Here is a 17463-nt window from a genome sequence, read left to right on the forward strand (position 1 = left end):
CCAGTAATGGGATTCCTAACATTTGTAAATGTGCCTGTGTTTTACCTTTTTGTTGAAAGGAGGAGATCCCACAGCTGGTAATGAATAACTGTAGACCCATCTCCAAGGTTTGTGTCCGAGCTAAAGTTTAGAAAAGTTAACTTAAAGAAGTATTACGACACCTCTGGTCCGCTTTCTCAACATCGATCAGGTTGTAGAAAGAGACATGGCACCATAAGCGCTGCTATCAAAGACATAATTGTGGCATTGGTATTGTAAAAAAAAATATTGTGCAGCTCTATTTATTGACTCTGATACAGGATCGACCTATCAACATGCATCCTCTTCCTCTTTCCTCCCTGTCTTAAAGGGTGTACCTCAGAGTTCCGTATTGGGTCCGTTGTTGTTGTTGTTTTCCATCTATGTGAATAATCTCTGTGAGAATGTGTCGGATGCTGCGTTACGTTTGAATGCCATGAATTGTTCATCCCCCGCAAACCTTTGAGCTACTGCAGTCAGCTTTTGATGTTGTTCAGTCCGAGCTCACTCAGCAGACACCTTATGGAAATCTCAGATCCAAAAACCACAGCAAGTCGTTCCCCGGACAGGAGAAGACAATTTTATCTTCGACATGATTGGAGAGAGGAGAAGCTTCACGTCCGTCTTTGGAATACAGTTAAGTGCATTTATGACATAAAATGTAGGTTGTTACTCCAACTGCTTATATAGTAAGATTGAGCAGAAACAAAGACGGTATAGAGAAAGTCTAAAGTCACTTTTATCAGAGATTTTCCTCAAAACATCCATCTTCAACTGCCTATCCGGAATCAGGGCGCGTGGACAAGAGAGACCCCCAGACTTCACTCTCCAGAGAATCATTAACAACTTCCTCCCGGGGGATCCCGAAGCGTTCCCAGGCCAGCGAGGAGATGTGACCCCCCCATCTGGTCCTTGGCCTACTCCAGGGTCTCCTCCCAGTGGGACGTGCAACAAGGCTCAAGAGGCATCGTCAAAACATGGCAAGTCTTTTTTTTTTTTTTTCCATAACAATCACACACGTCCGGTTGGCGGCTTCCCAATAACGGCGCTACGCTTCACATGCGGACCAACTAACAAAACGAAATATCGTCGTACAATAGATCGTGTTTTTCTACCTAAATGTTGTCGGGCAGATTGAAATGAAGCGTGTTGTAATAGCAGCGGCGATATAAAGGAGGAAGACTGTCTTTGAATACATTTTTCCTCTTTGCTAGCACTGAGACTAGGTTTAATACTGCCCTCTGCAGTCCACATCGGGTAATTGCAGTTCCCTCCACAATATTACCATCGCTATGTTATGTTCTTTTTTTCAATTACAGAACATAACAGGCTGAATTTTACATCTGATTAAAAGAAGTAGGTAGAGAACGTTAAAACATTGCCATGTAACTAAACATGGAAGTGTAGCTCCTAGTGTTACCAACATTTTAGTACCGGCACCAAAATGTATGTCGATACTTTTCTAAATATAAAAAGGACCACAAAAAAAAAATTGCATTATTGGCTTTATTTTAACAAAAAATCATAAGGTACATGAAACATATATTTATTATTGCAAGTTTGTCCTTAAATAAAATAGTAAACATACAAGACCACTTATTTTATTAGTAAGTAAACAAAAAAAGTCTCCTACTTAGTCTGCCGACATATGCAGTAACATATCGTGTCATTTATCATTCTATATTGTCAACATTACGAGGGACAAGCTGTAAAAAAGGATTATTAATCTACTTGTTCATTTACTGTTAATATCTGCTTACTTTCTATTTTAAAATGTTCTATCTACACTTCTGTTAAAATGTGATAATCACTAATTCTTCTCTTGTTTGATACTTTACATTAGTTTTGGATGATACCACACATTTAGGTATCGATTCGATACCAAGTAGTTACAGGATCATACATTGGTCATTTTCAAAGTCCTCATGTGTCCAGGGACAAATTTCTTGACTTTATAAATTTTTAAACGAAAGATGTTGTGACCATTAAAAATATCGTTGTAATCATAGTAGTATCGACTAGGTCCGCTCTTGTGCTTTGTATCATTACAGTGGATGTCAGGTGTAGATCCACCCATTGCATTTGGTTACATCCTCCTATAGTGTGTAGTGAAACATGTTTAGCTATTCCTCGCCCTGCAGGTATGATACTTGTAAGAGGTGAGGATTAATTATTTAGAAGTAGCTAAAACACTGCAGACTGCGGCTGGACGTTAGCCGCTAGCTAGCTAACCATGTCTTAAAGCACCTCTTCCTGAGGGTGTTTAAGTGTTATAACTTCACCTTTATCTTTACTTTTTACACCAAAATGCGTCCGTTCTCCCTTTTTTGTCTACAAACTGTCATCTTGTAAGTACTCTGTGATTGTGCGCTGCCGAACATGCTCCTCTGCTCGTAAAACCAGCAACGCGCCGTCAAGCCCGGGAACCGGTACTTTTCAAACAGTATAGTACCGTTATTTCTTCATTAGTACTGCGATGCTAAAACCAGTACCGGTATACCCTATAACCCTAGTAGCTCCTCTCCTCTAAATGCAAGTGCTCCTAAAGCAGGAATACAAATTGTCTTTTCCTACGAAATACAAACTGTGGCAAGACACCAACGCACTGCAGGTATTTCTCGTATTCTCTCTAAAAGCTTGTTTATGTCCTTTTTATGTAGAGCAGTTTCAAAGTTTAAAAATATTTCATTCAAGCCAATTAATTGTACAGTCATGGTATTAAAAACTTTCTGTCTCGGGTACACTTAATAATGGAGATAAATGTTTTATTCATTTGACAGCTATATATATATATATATATATATATATATATATATATATATATTTCAACGCTACACATATATCAAAACTTCAATCAATCAATGTTTATTTATGTAGCCCTAAATCACAAGTGTCTCAAAGGGCTGCAAAAGCCACAATGACATCCTCGGTTCAGAGCCCACATAAGGGCAAGGAAAAACTCACACCCCAGTGGGATGTCAATGTGAATGACTGAGAAACCTTGGAGAGGACCGCAGATGTGGATGGTGCTAGCTTTGTGTTTATAAGTGATACATTTAACTAGTATCATCATTTCAGCTTTTTCTTATTACAGTACGTTTTTTTTTTCGCTCGTCGACAATATATTGTCAGACCAAAAAAAAAACGGAAAATGGACCCCTGGCTGCACTGTGGACACCCCAGAAAAGGCAAATCGTGCATCTTTGTGACCTGTTAACACAAAACCGACACTAAATGTTGTCCTAAAGACATTTGTATTGTCCTATTTTAGCTTTTTTCTTACAAAATTCAACGAAAAGTCAAAGAATGCGGCGGCCCTCGGTGCAAAAAGGATTGGTTACTAGGGCTGCGAATCATTGGGTGTCCCACGGTTCGATTCAATATCGATGCTTGGGGTCACGATTCGATTCAAAATAGAGTTTTTTTCAATTCAACACGATTCTCGATTCAAAAACGATTTTTTCCCGATTTAAAAGGATTCTGTATTCATTCAATACATAGGATTTCGACAGGATCTACCCCAGTCTGCTGACATGCTAGCAGAGTAGTAGATTTTTTTTAAAAAGCTTTTATAATTGTAAAGGACAATGTTTTATCAACTGATTGCAATAATGTAAATTTGTTTTAACTATTAAAGGAACCAAAAATATGACTTATTTTATCTTTGTGAAAACATTGGACACAGTGTGTTGTCAAGCTTATGAGATGCGATGCAAGTGTAAGCCACTGTGACACTATTGTTTTATTTTTTATAAATGTTTAATGATGTCAATGAGGGATTTTTAATCACTGCTATGCTGAAACTATAACTAATATTGATACTGTTGTTGATAATATTCATTTTTGTTTCACTACTTTTGGTTAGTTCTCCTCAATTGCTCTGTTCATTGCAGTTCTGAGTGTTGCTGGGTCAGGTTTGGTTTTGGAATTGGATTGCATTGTTATGGTATTGCTGTGTAGTGTTTTTTTGGATTGATAAAAAAAAAAATAGATTTTTTAAAAATGAGAATCGACTCTGAATCGCACAACGTGAGGATCGCGATTCAAATGAGAATCGATTTTTTGGTTACCCTCTGGTGGTCAAAGGAAGACATTTGTTGATGCCAGCGTTATCCTAACAGCGCTTCGAAAGACGTCCCCGACTTGCATGACGAGCCGTGAAAAAACCCCAAGACAAACAGGTCCTTGGTGAGGGATCAGACAAAGAGCATCTCGAAGACCTCCATGAAGAATAACAATGAAAGACCCAGAGTTCCCTCGCCCGGACACGGGTCACCGGGGCCCCCCTCTGGAGCCAGGCCCGGATGTGGGGCTCAATGACAAGCGCCTGTACCCATGGGGCAGCCCGAAGAGGCAATGTGGGTCCCCCCCTCCAATGGACTCACCATCCATAGCAGGGGCCATGGAGGTCGGGTGCGATGTGGGCTGGGCGGCAGGGCACTTGGCGGTCCGATCCTCGGCTACATAAGCTAGCTCTTGGGTCGTGGAACGTCACCTCGCCGGGGGGGAAGGAGCCTGAGCTAGTGCGCGAGGTGAAGTTCTAGCTAGAAATAGTCGGACTCACTTCGACGCACAGCAAGGGCTCTAGAATACGGCTAGGCTTTAGAGATAGGCTGAGAAGCTCTGCCATCCGGGAGGAACTCAAAGTAAAGCCGCTGCTCCTTCACATGGAGAGGAGCCAGATGAGGTGGTTCGGGCATCTGCTCATAATGCCACCCGAACACCTGTTTAGGGCAAGTCCGACGGTAGGAGGCCACGGGGAAGACCGGGGACACGTTGGGAAGACTATGTCTCCTGTCTGGCCTGGGAACGCCTCGGGATCCCCCGGGACGAGCTGGACGAAGTGGCTGAGGAGAGGGAAGTCTGGGCTTCCCTGCTTAGGCTGCTGCCCCCGCGACCCAACCTCAGATAAGCGGAAGACGATGGATGGAGGGATGGAGTTTGCGAGGTTTTCATCACAAGTAGCAAATAGTGGCTTGGAGGGAAGTCATTTTATTGTGAAGGATATATTGTACATGTTCATGTTATAATGAGGAAAAACACGTGCACGTAAAAGAGCTGAAATCATGCAAATGTTGGCTCCATGACACAACTTCCAAATAAACACACATGCTAACTAGCTATGGTCGCAAACCGATAAATTCCTCCTGTGTCGTTGAGATGAATTATTGCTAAATCTGTTGAAAAATGTTATTTTCTCCACCCCACTGGGGATAAAAAAAAGAGCCAGAGAATCACCTTTTGTGAGTTGGCCAACATCTGGAAAGCATCAAAGGCCAAAACGAGACTTTTTGTACTTGTTGACCTCAAAAGTGTTTGCGAATATCGACTTCTAAAGGTGGTAAAAGTTAACACGGAGGTAGTGTGAGGGCCAACTAGTCGCCTCGGGCTCTCAGGTTCCTACACCTTTAGTGTCTTTACCACTTCCTGTCGTTGATGCTTCAGAAAGCGGAGTGAAGACCTGTTAAAACTAAATAGGCCATATATCGTTTAGGTGCATGTGAACTGAAAGGTTACATCAGGACATAAAATAAAAGGATGTGTGTTGTTTTTTTGGGGAAGCAAAAGATCTCAAGTTGATGCACACACGAATTAAAAAAATACAACCCAAAAAAAACCAAACAGTCCTGACCTCTCAGCTGTGTTTGTGAGACTTGTGCTTCTTGTGTTTCTTCTTCTGCTGCTTCTCCTCACGCTCGTGGGTTTGCTCGCGGCATCGTCGCTTGGGTTTGCATTCGCCGCCGCCGCCGCTGCTGTCGTCGCTCTCTGTCTCCTTCCGCTCCCTCTTCCTCTTCTTCTTCATCTTCTTCTCCTTTTGCGCGGGGACGCAAAACAAAGCGCCTTTTAGCACGCGTCATACAAAACCCAAAAGCAGTCAACTTGTCACGTTGTGTAAATGGTAAATAAAAATGGAATACAATGATTTGCAAATCCTTTTCAACTTATGTTCAATTAAATAAACTGCAAAGAATATATATTTAACATTTGAACTGGTAAAATTTGTTATTTTTGGCAAATATTAGCTCAGTTGCAATTTGATGCCTGCAACATGTTTCATAAAAGCTGGCACAAGTGGCAAAAAAGACTGAGAAAGTTGAGGAATGATCATCCCACAAGTGAACAGGCTAATTGGGAACAGGTGGGTGCCATGATTGGGTATAAAAGCAGGTTTCATGAAATGCTCAAGCAAGGATGGGGCAAGGGTCACTACTTTGTCAACAAATACCTGAGCAAATTGTTTAACAACATTTCTCAACCAGCTACTGCAAGGAATTTAGGGTTTTCCCCAATCCGTCCATCCATCCATTTCCTAACCAGCTACTGCAAGGAATTTAGGGTTTTCACCAATCCGTCCATCCATCCATTTCCTACCGCTTATTCCCCTTTGGGGTCGCTGGTGCCTATCTCAGCTACATTCGGGCGGACGGCGGTGTACACCCTGGACAAGTCACCACCTCATCACAGGACCAACACAGATAGACGACATTCACACTCACATTCACACACTAAGGACCATTTAATGTTGCCAATCAACCTATCCCCAGGTGCATGTCTTTGGAGGTGGGAGGAAGCCGGAGTACCCGGAGGGAACCCAAGCAGTCACGGGGAGAACATGCAAACTCCACACAGAAAGATCCCGAGCCCGGGATTGAACACTGACTACTCAGAACCTTCGTATTGTGAGGCCGACGCACTATCAATCAATCAATCAATCAATGTTTACTTATATAGCCCTAAATCACTAGTGTCTCAAAGGGCTGCACAAACCACTACGACATCCTCGGTAGGCCCACATAAGGGCAAGGAAAACTCACACCCAGTGGGACATTGGTGACAATAATGACCCAGTGGGACGTCGGTGACAATGATGACTATGAGAACCCCTCTTCCACCGTGAAGCCCCCTACGGTCCATAATATCATCAAAAGGTAATAATTATTCATAAGTTATCACACCACTCTTGTGCTTAAAGGCTGTTGCTATTGTGCTCAAATGATACTTTTCTATCTGTGCAGAGGCACACAACTTGCAATCTTCCGTTGCAAGTTTGTTTCCGGACCCTGCCTGCAGACAACTGAGGACGGACTTCGAGTACCTCAACGCGGACAAAACCGAGACAGGGCGAAATCACGAGTGTCAGCACGTTTCCATTCTGGATAATCAGGTACTGTGTTCTACTGGGGCCTCTTGCATTATTACCCCTCCCTTCAGAAACAGCCTCAGTGATGTTAACTAGGGAACTCCCAAATAAATAGAGGACGTAGAGCTATACCTTAGAGCAGTGGTTCTCAAATGGGGGTAAGCGTACCCCTGGGGGTACTTGAAGGTATGCCAAGGGGTACGTGAGATTTTTAAAAAATATTCTAAAAATAGCAACAATTAAAAAATTATTTATAAATATATTTATTGAATAATACTTCAACAAAATAGGAATGTAAGTTCATAAACTGTGAAAAGAAATGCAACAATGCAATATTCAGTGTTGACAGCTACATTTTTTTTGTGGACATGTTCCATAAATATTGATGTTAAAGATTTCTTTTTTTGTGAAGAAATGTTTTGAATGAAGTTGATGAATCCAGATGGATCTCTATTACAATCCCCAAAGAGGGCACTTTGGGTTGATGATTACTTCTATCTGTAGAAATCTTTATTTATAATTGAATCACTTGTTTATTTTTCAACAAGTTTTTAGTTATTTTTATATCTTTTTGTTCCAAATAGTTCAAGAAAGACCACTACAAATTAGCAATATTTTGCACTGTTATACAATTTAATAAATCAGAAACTGATGACATAGTCACTTCATCTGTTTTTTTCAACCAAAAATGCTTTGCTCTGATTAGGGGGTACTTGAAATAAAAAAATGTTCACATGGGGCACATCACTGAAAAAAGGTTGAGAACCACTGCCTTAGAGTGTAGGCTGAATTGGGGTCTTATGCCGACATATGGACACTTATACTGCCATCTGGTGGTGTCAGGAGAGTATAACATACAATGGAATTTTGGGGGGAAAAAAGTGTATAAATAAAAATTTGCGTGTCACTACACATGAAGTACACGTTTGTTACTCATGGACTAAGTACATCATATAAAAAGATGATTTTTAGTTTTTATTCTAGTTAAGAGTCCAATGAGCCCAAATAGCAAAGAGAAATACAAAAATAATGTAAACAAACAGCTTGGGCCTTATGAGGTTATCATAAAGAATTACTTTGAAACATATAGATCAGGGGTAGGGAACCTGTGGCTCTTTTGATGACTGCATCTGGCTCTCAGATAAATCTTAGCTGACATAGCTTAACACGATAAGTAATGAATAATTCCGCCGGTAATCACGATGTTAAAAATAACTTTCAAAATATAAAACATTTTAATCCATCCATCTGTTTTCTACCGCACCGGTTCAAGAAATAACAATGTTATTAAAAAGAATTAGAGACTTATTATACTCTAAAAATGTTGGTCTTACTTAAGAAATGCATGCATTTAGTTGTATTCAGTCTTAAAAAATATGATGTGGCTCTCACGGAAATACGTTTTAAAATATTTGGCTTTCATGGCTCTCTCAGCCAAAAAGGTTCCCAACCCTTGATCTAGATCAGGGGTCGGCAACCCGCTGCTCCGGAGCCGCATGCGGCTCTTTGGCCACTCTGATGTGGCTCAGCCGCACCCCCAACCCCGCCCACCTAGACCGACGCATGGGGGGGCTTGGTGCTAGCGGGGTGTATAATATAGTCAGGAATAGTCATGGATGCAAAGGATTCTGGGTATTTGTTGTGTTGCGTTTATGTTGTGTTACTGTGAGGATGTTCTCCCGAAATGTGTTTTTCATTCTTGTTTGGTGTGGGTTCACAGTGTGGCGCATATTAGTACGATTGTTAAAGTTGTTTATATCACAACCTTCAGTGTGGCCTGTATGGCTGTTGAACAACTATGCCTTGCAGTCAAGAACGTCCATCTGTGGAAGCCACATCCAACATGTTACTGGGCTGGCAAGCTGTTTGTACATCTTGTAGAAGGCGTCAAAGGCAGTGGCTTCATAGCACGCCCTTATTAGTGTCATCTGTGTGACCGTCAGTTAATATTCGCGAGAATGGTTGCTTTGTAAATTCGGGAAACTCCCGGAAAATTTGGGAGGGTTGACAAGTGTAATGCTGTCAGGCGGAATTCATGTGAAAGTCGCAGGCCAGGTGTCTAAGACACATAGCACAAAGCAAAAAAAAACTCTTTATGCTGTGTTATTTCATTTAAATTTCAAAAGAGTTTTGTGGCTCCCATTGTCTTTATTTTGTGAAACGGGTCAAAATGGCTCTTTGAGTGGTAAAGGTTGCCGACCCCTGATCTAGATTTAAAAAAAATATATATATGGAACATGAGAAAATCTGTCTTTTTCAAAAAAAAGAAAAAGAAAGTTCCAAATAGGCGGTTTAATGCAGTTAAATAGTAGGGCGGGGCAAGGAATAGGGGGCGTGAGGCGTAATAAAGCTAGTACAGAACCATCTTGACACATCCGGATAAAAAAAGGGGGGGAGTGTGGAAAAAAAGGTGTCCCTTAGTGACAGAAAATATTGGAGATTCATCATTTTTTTTTCTTATTATGATTTACCTTCTTTTTCTTCTTCTTGTCTTTGTCCTTTTTGGGTGCATCTGAGGTCACCTGCAGCTGCTGCTGCTGCTGTGGCTCACCATCGACCTCATCTGGCACCAGGGAGTATTGCAGTCCCGGTGCGGAGTAGCAGTCCTTTGTGAAGTGACCTGGCCAAGAGTAGCGACGCCATGACTGAGCAGCTTGAACCTGGATGTTTATTTTATTAGTATTTTGCTTTTGTACCTTTGCAGCCGCACTTGGTGCAGGTGGTGTTCAGGACGGCCTCCAGCGTGATCCTGTTGCCCGTGTTATCTCGGAACTGCCTTCGCCGCCTGGCGTCCTGCCTGTATCAACGCGTTACTAACATAAGACTCGGGAGGAGACAAAAGCGCAACGTACTCTGCCATGACGTGGTTGGGGTCCAAGTCCCGCCCCGTGCCCTGATTGACAGCTTTCATGGAGAAGGCCAGCTTGATCTTGTCTCCTTGGACCTGGGGGAAGTCATGCTGGCGTGACATCACTGCTGACCTCGTGCGTTTGCGAGTGTGAGTTGTTTACCTCTCTGCCGATCACTTTGATCCACACCTTTTCTCCCACATCCACAATCTCCGAAGCGCTCTCCACACGGGTGGCGGACATTTCACTCACGTGGACCAAACCTGCGAACCACCAAAAATGTTTTTTAGCACCACTGCACACTTATTAGGGATTCTTACCTCCTCAACAAATGGAAATTAGTATTAGATTTTTTAAAACCTTTTAATATTCAATCAATCTCAGTAAATGACTTGCTTAAATAATTTAAATCACTACTAGCGACCACGCAGTCTGATAGTTTAAATATCAATGATGAAATATTAACATTGGAACACATGCCAATACGGCCTTTTTAGTTTATTAAATTGTCATTTTAAATTTGGCTAAAACGTTGCGGTATGATGACGGAGCAGGGGACGTCACGCATTGTAGAGGACATTTTGTTCCAGAATCGTTCCTAGCTTTAAGTCATCTGTTTTCATCGCTTAATTCCACAGTATTATGAACATCTGTGTTGCTGAATCTTTTGCAATTTGTTCAATGAATAATGGAGACGTCAAAGAAGAAAGCTGTGAGTGGGAAGCGGTGTATTCCAGCCGCCTTTAGCAACACAAACACAGCCGGTGTTTCATTGTTTACATTCCCGAAAGATGACGGTGAAGCTTTACTATAGAACAGAGCGGTCAAGCAAACACGGTTGGATTGGACCACACACACAAAGTACAGTGTATTATGCAGCGATCATTTTGAAAGATCGTGTTTCGAAGAGGGTCCCTTGCGAAGGGCAGAGATGGGCATCGCCACCAACCGTCGACTGGTGCTGAAGAAAGGTGTGGGGCCGACCTTCAGGTTGTACAGGTACGACCATATAATCTCACTAAAACACTAGTAACACAATAAGCAGATAAGGAATTTTCCAGAATTATCCTAGTAAATTTGTCTAATAACATCTGAATCGCTCCCACTGTATATCCATCCATCCATCATCTTCCGCTTATCCGAGGTCGGGTCGCGGGGGCAACAGCCTAAGCAGGGAAACCCAGACTTCCCTCTCCCCAGCCACTTCGTCTAGCTCTTCCCGGGGGATCCCGAGGCGTTCCCAGGCCAGCCGGGAGACATAGTCTTCCCAACGTGTCCTGGGTCTTCCCCGTGGCCTCCTACCGGTTGGACGTGCCCTAAACACCTCCCTAGGGAGGCGTTCGGGTGGCATCCTGACCAGATGCCCGAACCACCTCATCTGGCTCCTCTCGATGTGAAGGAGCAGCGGCTTTACTTTGAGTTCCTCCCGGATGGCAGAGCTTCTCACCCTATCTCTAAGGGAGAGCCCCGCCACACGGCGGAGGAAACTCATTTCAGCCGCTTGTACCCGTGATCTTATCCTTTCGGTCATGACCCAAAGCTCATGACCATAGGTGAGGATGGGAACGTAGATCGACCGGTAAATTGAGAGCTTTGCCTTCCGGCTCAGCTCCTTCTTCACCACAACGGACCGGTACAACGTCCCACTGTATAGTCTCTTTTTATTTTTTTTTCTAGTCCTTACTCTCACTTTCCTCATCCACGAATCTTTCATCCTCGCTCAAATTAATGGGGAAATCGTCGCTTTCTCGGTCCGAGTCGCTCTCGCTGCTGGTGGCCATGATTGTAAACAATGTGAGGAGCCCTACAACCAGTGACGTCAAGCGCACATCGTCTGCTACTTCCTATTAGCGACCAAAAGTTGCGAACTTTATCGTGGATGTTCTCTACTAAATCCTTTCAGCAAAAATATGGCAATATCGTGAAATGATCAAGTATGACACATAGAATGGACCTGCTATCCCCGTTTAAATAAGAAAATCTCATTTCAGTAGGCCTTTAATTTATTTGCTGAAGTTTATTTTGAAGCTTTAATTGATAAAGAAAATGTGTAATTACTCTGCAATTATGCATGATTAATGCGATTAATTTTTGTGATCAATCAAACGAGTTACTCCTTATTGAGAAAAAAGATTTTTTTTTTAAATCTAAGTAAAACACTCGATTAATCCGCGACTATTCCTGATTGATGCAATACTTTTTTTGTGATTAATCACGTGAGGTAACTTCTTTTTGACAGCCCTAGTAAAAAATAAAAAAATAAATTCAAAATAAAACACAATTGAGTATTTAGTAAAAAAAAAATTCAAAACTAAATAAAACGCATGATTAATCCGCAACTCTTGCTGATTAATGGCATACTTTTGTGTGATTAATCACTACAGGTAACTTATTTTTGACTGCCCTAGTAAAAAAATGATTTAAAATTTCAAAATAAAACACGATTGACCATTTAGTAAAAAAAAAAAAATATTTCAAAAATCTAAATAAAACGCTTGATTAATCTGCAACTATTCCTGATGCAATACTTTTTTGTGATTTACCACGTTAGGTAACTTATTTTTGACAGCCCTAGTAAAAAATTCTAAATAAAACACAAACTATTTAGTCAAAAATATATTACAAAAATCTGAATAAAACGCCTGCGATGAGGTGGCGACTTGTCCAGAGTGTACGCCGCCTTACGCCGGATTGTAATTGAGATAGGCACAAGCGCCCCCAGCAACCCCAAAAGGAATAAGGGGTAGAAAATGGATGGATGGATAAATAAAACGCTTGATTAATCCGCAACTATTCCTGATTGATCCAATACTTTTATCTGATTAATCACGTGAGGTAACTTATTTTTGACAGCCCTAGTAAAAAAATATTTAAAAATTCAAAATAAAACACGATTAACTATTTAGTAAAAAAAAAAATCTTTCAAAAATCTAAATAAAATGCTTGGTTAATCCGCAACTATTCCTGATTAACGCAATATTTTTTTGTGATTTACCACATTAGGTAACTTATTTTTGACAGCCCTAGTAAAAAATTCTAAATAAAACAAAATATTTAGTCCAAAAAATATTTCAAAAATCTAAATAAAACGCCTGTGATGAGGCGACTTGTCCAGGGTGTACCCCGCCTTCCGCCCAATTGCAGCTGAGATAGGCACCAGCGCCCTCAAAGGGAGTAAGCGGTAGGAAATGGATGGATGGATAAATAAAACGCTTGATTATTCCTGATTGATGTAATACTTTTTTGTGATTAATCACGTGAGGTAACTTATTTTTGACAGCCCTAGTAAAAAAAATAATTAAAAAATTCAAAATAAAACAAGTATTTAGTAAAATAAATATTTCAAAGGGACTAAAGGGAGTAAGCGGTAGAAAATGGATGGATGAATGAATCAAACGCTTGATTAATCCGCAACTATTCCTGATGCAATACTTTTTTGTGATTTACCACGTTAGGTAACTTATTTTTGATAGCCCTAGTAAAAAATTCTAAATAAAACAAACTATTTAGTCAAAAATATATTTCTAAAATCTAAATAAAACGCCTGCAATGTAATAGCGACTTGTCCGGGGTGTATCCCGCCTTCCGCCCGATTGTAGCTGAGATAGGCACCAGCGCCCCTCGGGACCCCAAAGGGGATAAGCGGTAGAAAATGGATGGATGGATGTTTGCCCGCCCTATGGAAATACAAGTGACATTTACCTTCCTTCTTGTATCCCGGCAGGCGGACAAAAGCTCCATAAGTCTGCACGGAGACCACTTCTCCCTTGGAGATGCTATAAAGCGGCGGCAGACCCTCCAGGCCAGCTGGCTCCTGTGCTGCTCCATCGCTGTCTGACATATTCTCCTCAATCTGGGAGTTGGTAAAAAAAAAAATTGCAATAATTTCACTGAAAAATTGCATTTGACAGCGAGGCGAACACAAGCACGAACACGGGCGAGAATAGATGACATGCGCACGAACTGTGGTTAAAGGTTCTTAAAGCATGCATCTTTATTTCATTCAAAGCAAACATCATTGGCTTACATTTCCTACAAAGTAGACATCATTCAAACGATAACAAGTCACACTTACGTCTGTTAGCCATTAGCAACTGCTAGCTTGGCTTCCACTTCCGGTTCAAAGCAGTGTCGTCACGGGCCTTCTAACCAATCACCACATAGACATCTTGTAAGTAGACGCAGCATTGGCTGTTGCGACGCGAGAAATTGGGCCGCCATCTTGAAGTGGTGATGAGGAGCCGGCGAGCAGCCTACACCAACATTGAGACCTCCGATTTCGGGTGGGGGGCGTGGTGGGAAGGGGGGCGTGGTTAAGAGGGTAGGAGTATATTTACCGCTAGATTCATAGATTCACCAAGTCAAGTATTTCATATATATGTATATATAAGAAATACTTGACTTTCAGTGAGTTCTAGCGATATATATATATATATATATATATATATATATATATATATATATATAAAACCTGCGATGAGATAGCGACTTGTCCAGGGTGTACCCCGCCCTCTGCCCGATTGTAGCTGAATGAGGCGCCAGCACCCCCCGCGACCCCAAAGGGAATAAGCGGTAGGAAATGGATGGATGTGTATATATATATATATATATATATATATATATATATATATATATATATATATATACATATATATATATACATATATATATATATATATATATACACACCGTATTTCCTTGAATTGCCGCAGGACATATAGTATGCGCCTGCCTTGAATTACTGCCGGGTCAAACTCGCTTCCCAAAATACTTAGCGCATGCTTAGTATTAACTGGTCAAACTCCTCACGTCACGAGTGACACTTCCCCTGTCATCATTTTCAAAATGCACTAGGCTAATTTCAATACCGGTAATTTGAAATTGCATAAAGGGAAGAAGATTAAGAGCTACTCTGTAGGATTTAAGGTCCAACCTTATCCATCCATCCATCCATCCATCCATCATCTTCCACTTATCCGAGGACGGATCGCGGGGGCAGCAGCCTAAGCAGGGAAGCCCAGACTTCCCTCTCTCCAGCCACTTCGTCTAGCTCTTCCCGGGGGATCCCGAGGCGTTCCCAGGCCAGCCGGGTGACATAGTCTTCCCAACGTGTCCTCGGTCTTCCCCGTGGCCTCCTACCAGGGTGGCATCCTGACCAGATGCCCGAACCACCTCATCTGGCTCCTCTCGATGTGGAGGAGCAGCGGCTTAACGTTGAGCTCCTACCGGATGGCAGAGCTTCTCACCCTATCTCTAAGGGAGAGCCCCGCCACCGGGCGGAGGAATCTCATTTCCGCCGCTTGTACCCGTGATCTTATCCTTTCGGTCATGACCCAAAGCTCATGACCATAGGTGAGGATGGGAACGTAGATCGACCGGTAAATTGAGAGCTTTGCCTTCCGGCTCGGCTCCTTCTTCACCACAACGGATCGATACAACGTCCGCATTACTGAAGACGCCGCACCGATCCGCCTGTCGATCTCACGATCCACTCTTCCCCCACTCGTGAACAAGACTCCTAGGTACTTGAACTCCTCCACTTGGGGCAGGGTCTCCTCCCCAACCCGGAGATGGCACTCCACCCTTTTCCGGGCGAGAACCATGGACTCGGACTTGGAGGTGCTGATTCTCATTCCGGTCGCTTCACACTTGGGTGCGAACCGATCCAGTGAGAGCTGAAGATCCCGGCCAGATGAAGCCATCAGGACTACATCATCTGCAAAAAGCAGAGACCTAATCCCGTGGCCACCAAACCGGATCCCCTCAACGCCTTGGCTGCGCCTAGAAATTCTGTCCATAAAAGTTATGAACAGAATCGGTGACAAAAGACAGCCTTGGCTGAGTCCAACCCTCACTGGAAACGTGTCCGACTTACTGCCAGCAATGTGGAACAAGCTCTGACACTGATCATACAGGGAGCGGACTGCCACAATAAGACAGTCCGGTCCAACCTTACATCACACTCAAATTTTTACTGCATGCCTTTGGTAAGTGCCGGAGTGAGAAGAGTTTTTAAAATAATTAGCGCATGCTTACTTTTACCGCATGCCTTTGGTAAACTCAGGAGTGAGAAGAGGTTTTACATTAATTAGCGCTACGGCGGCAATTCAAGGAAATACGGTACTTGAATTTCAGCGTTCATTTATTCACACATTTACACACATATAACACTCATCTACTCATTGTTGAGTTAAGGGTAGAATTGTCCATCTTTGTTTTTCTAACTATATGCATGTCCAGTAAAAGGCAGTATTGTCCTGTTTGAGTGTCACAACATTGCTGTTTACCGCAGAGGAACTCCTTTACAGTAGACGAAAACGGACTGCTGTTGTTGTGTGTTGTTTCACCGCGCTGCGAGGACGTTAATGAAACTGCCTAACAATAAACCCACATAAGAAACCAAGAACTCGCCCTCGATCATTCTACAGTTATAACGTCATTGGGCAGACACGCTCTTTATGCACGTCACTCAGGTCCGCATGGAGCTGAAGGGTGCGAGGCCTCCAGCTCCGCCTGAATTTCGGTAGATTTTCGGGAGAAAATTTGTGCCGGAAGGTTTTCGGGAGAGGCGCTGAATTTCGTGAGTCTCCTGGAAAATTCGGGAGGGTTGGCAAGTATATATATATATATATATATATATATATATATATATATATGTGAGCTAACTAGAACAATGTTTTTCAACCACTGTGCCGCGGCACACTAGTGTGCTGTTAGATATTGTCTGGTGTGCCGTGGGAAATGATGCAACTTCACCTAATTGGTCCAAAAAATATTTTTTTTTGCAAATGAATAATCATAATCTGCTAATACTGTGCCGTTCCTTAATGTCCGTGCTGTGTAGAACCTGGCTGTAGAACTGTGATCCCAAAATGCAGACCAGCGTGCAGGCAAAAAAAAGGTACGTAACGCTTAAGCCAAAAAGGAACAAAAGGAAAAGGCAATAAAGTATAGGGATGGCTATGTAAAATGACAGTAAAACTGAAATGGTTTCAAAGTAAACATAAACAGAATGCTGGACGACAGCAAAAACTTGCAGCGTGTGGAGCAGAGATGGACAGCGTCCACAAATTTACATCCGTGCATGACATGGCAATCAACAATGTCCCCACAAAGAAAAATAGCAACAACTTCAATAGCCTTGCTTGCTAACGCAAAGCAGGTGCGGGGAATAGCGCTCAAAGGAAGACATAAAACTGCTACAGGAAAACAAAATAACAGCACAAGACAAGAACTAAAGCACTACACACAGGAAAACACCAACAAACTCAAAATAAGGCACAAGGATGACCTAGTGGAGTTTAATTTTTTAACGTTTTTTGCGGGTGGCGTGCCTCCGGACTTTTAAATGGAAAATAATTTTCCTTGTCTCAAAAAAGGTTGAAAAACACTGAATTGGACAGTGGCTATACAGTATTATACAAGTCTAAATTCAGTCTAGCTTTCCAACCCAAT

General features: G+C 42.2%; 1 protein-coding gene across 2 annotated transcripts; it reads right to left on the reverse strand.

The window, feature by feature from the left end:
- Nucleotides 1-4990: 4990 nt before the first annotated feature.
- zcchc17 (zinc finger, CCHC domain containing 17) lies at nucleotides 4991-14215 on the reverse strand. 2 transcript variants are annotated; one of them, XM_061897162.1, is made up of 7 exons: nucleotides 14084-14215; nucleotides 13711-13861; nucleotides 10171-10271; nucleotides 10012-10103; nucleotides 9856-9956; nucleotides 9631-9779; nucleotides 4991-5830 (listed from the first exon to the last, which is right to left on the reverse strand). In XM_061897162.1, the coding sequence occupies exons 2-7, from the start codon at nucleotides 13847-13849 to the stop codon at nucleotides 5654-5656; spliced, it is 759 nt and encodes a 252-aa protein (XP_061753146.1). In that variant the 5' UTR covers nucleotides 13850-13861; nucleotides 14084-14215; the 3' UTR covers nucleotides 4991-5653. The 2 variants fall into 2 exon arrangements, with proteins under 2 accessions (XP_061753146.1, XP_061753147.1); XM_061897163.1 differs by having other exon boundaries at nucleotides 14036-14113.
- Between the last annotated feature and the right edge of the window lie 3248 nt (nucleotides 14216-17463).

This window comes from Nerophis ophidion, linkage group LG04, assembly GCF_033978795.1.
Source record: "Nerophis ophidion isolate RoL-2023_Sa linkage group LG04, RoL_Noph_v1.0, whole genome shotgun sequence".
In the NCBI taxonomy this organism is placed as follows: domain Eukaryota; kingdom Metazoa; phylum Chordata; class Actinopteri; order Syngnathiformes; family Syngnathidae; genus Nerophis; species Nerophis ophidion.

What these genes read in the sequence shown, in the direction of transcription:
- zcchc17 (XM_061897162.1), bottom strand. Translation starts at nt 13,849, where the DNA reads ATGTCAGACAGCGATGGAGCAGCACAGGAGCCAGCTGGCCTGGAGGGT. An exon ending in TCAAAGTGATCGGCAGAGAG is followed by an intron (nt 10,104 to 10,170) that starts GTAAACAACTCA and finishes GACTTCCCCCAG; the next exon opens with GTCCAAGGAGACAAGATCAA. An exon ending in ACAAGAAGAAGAAAAAGAAG is followed by an intron (nt 5,831 to 9,630) that starts GTAAATCATAAT and finishes CCCGCGCAAAAG; the next exon opens with GAGAAGAAGATGAAGAAGAA.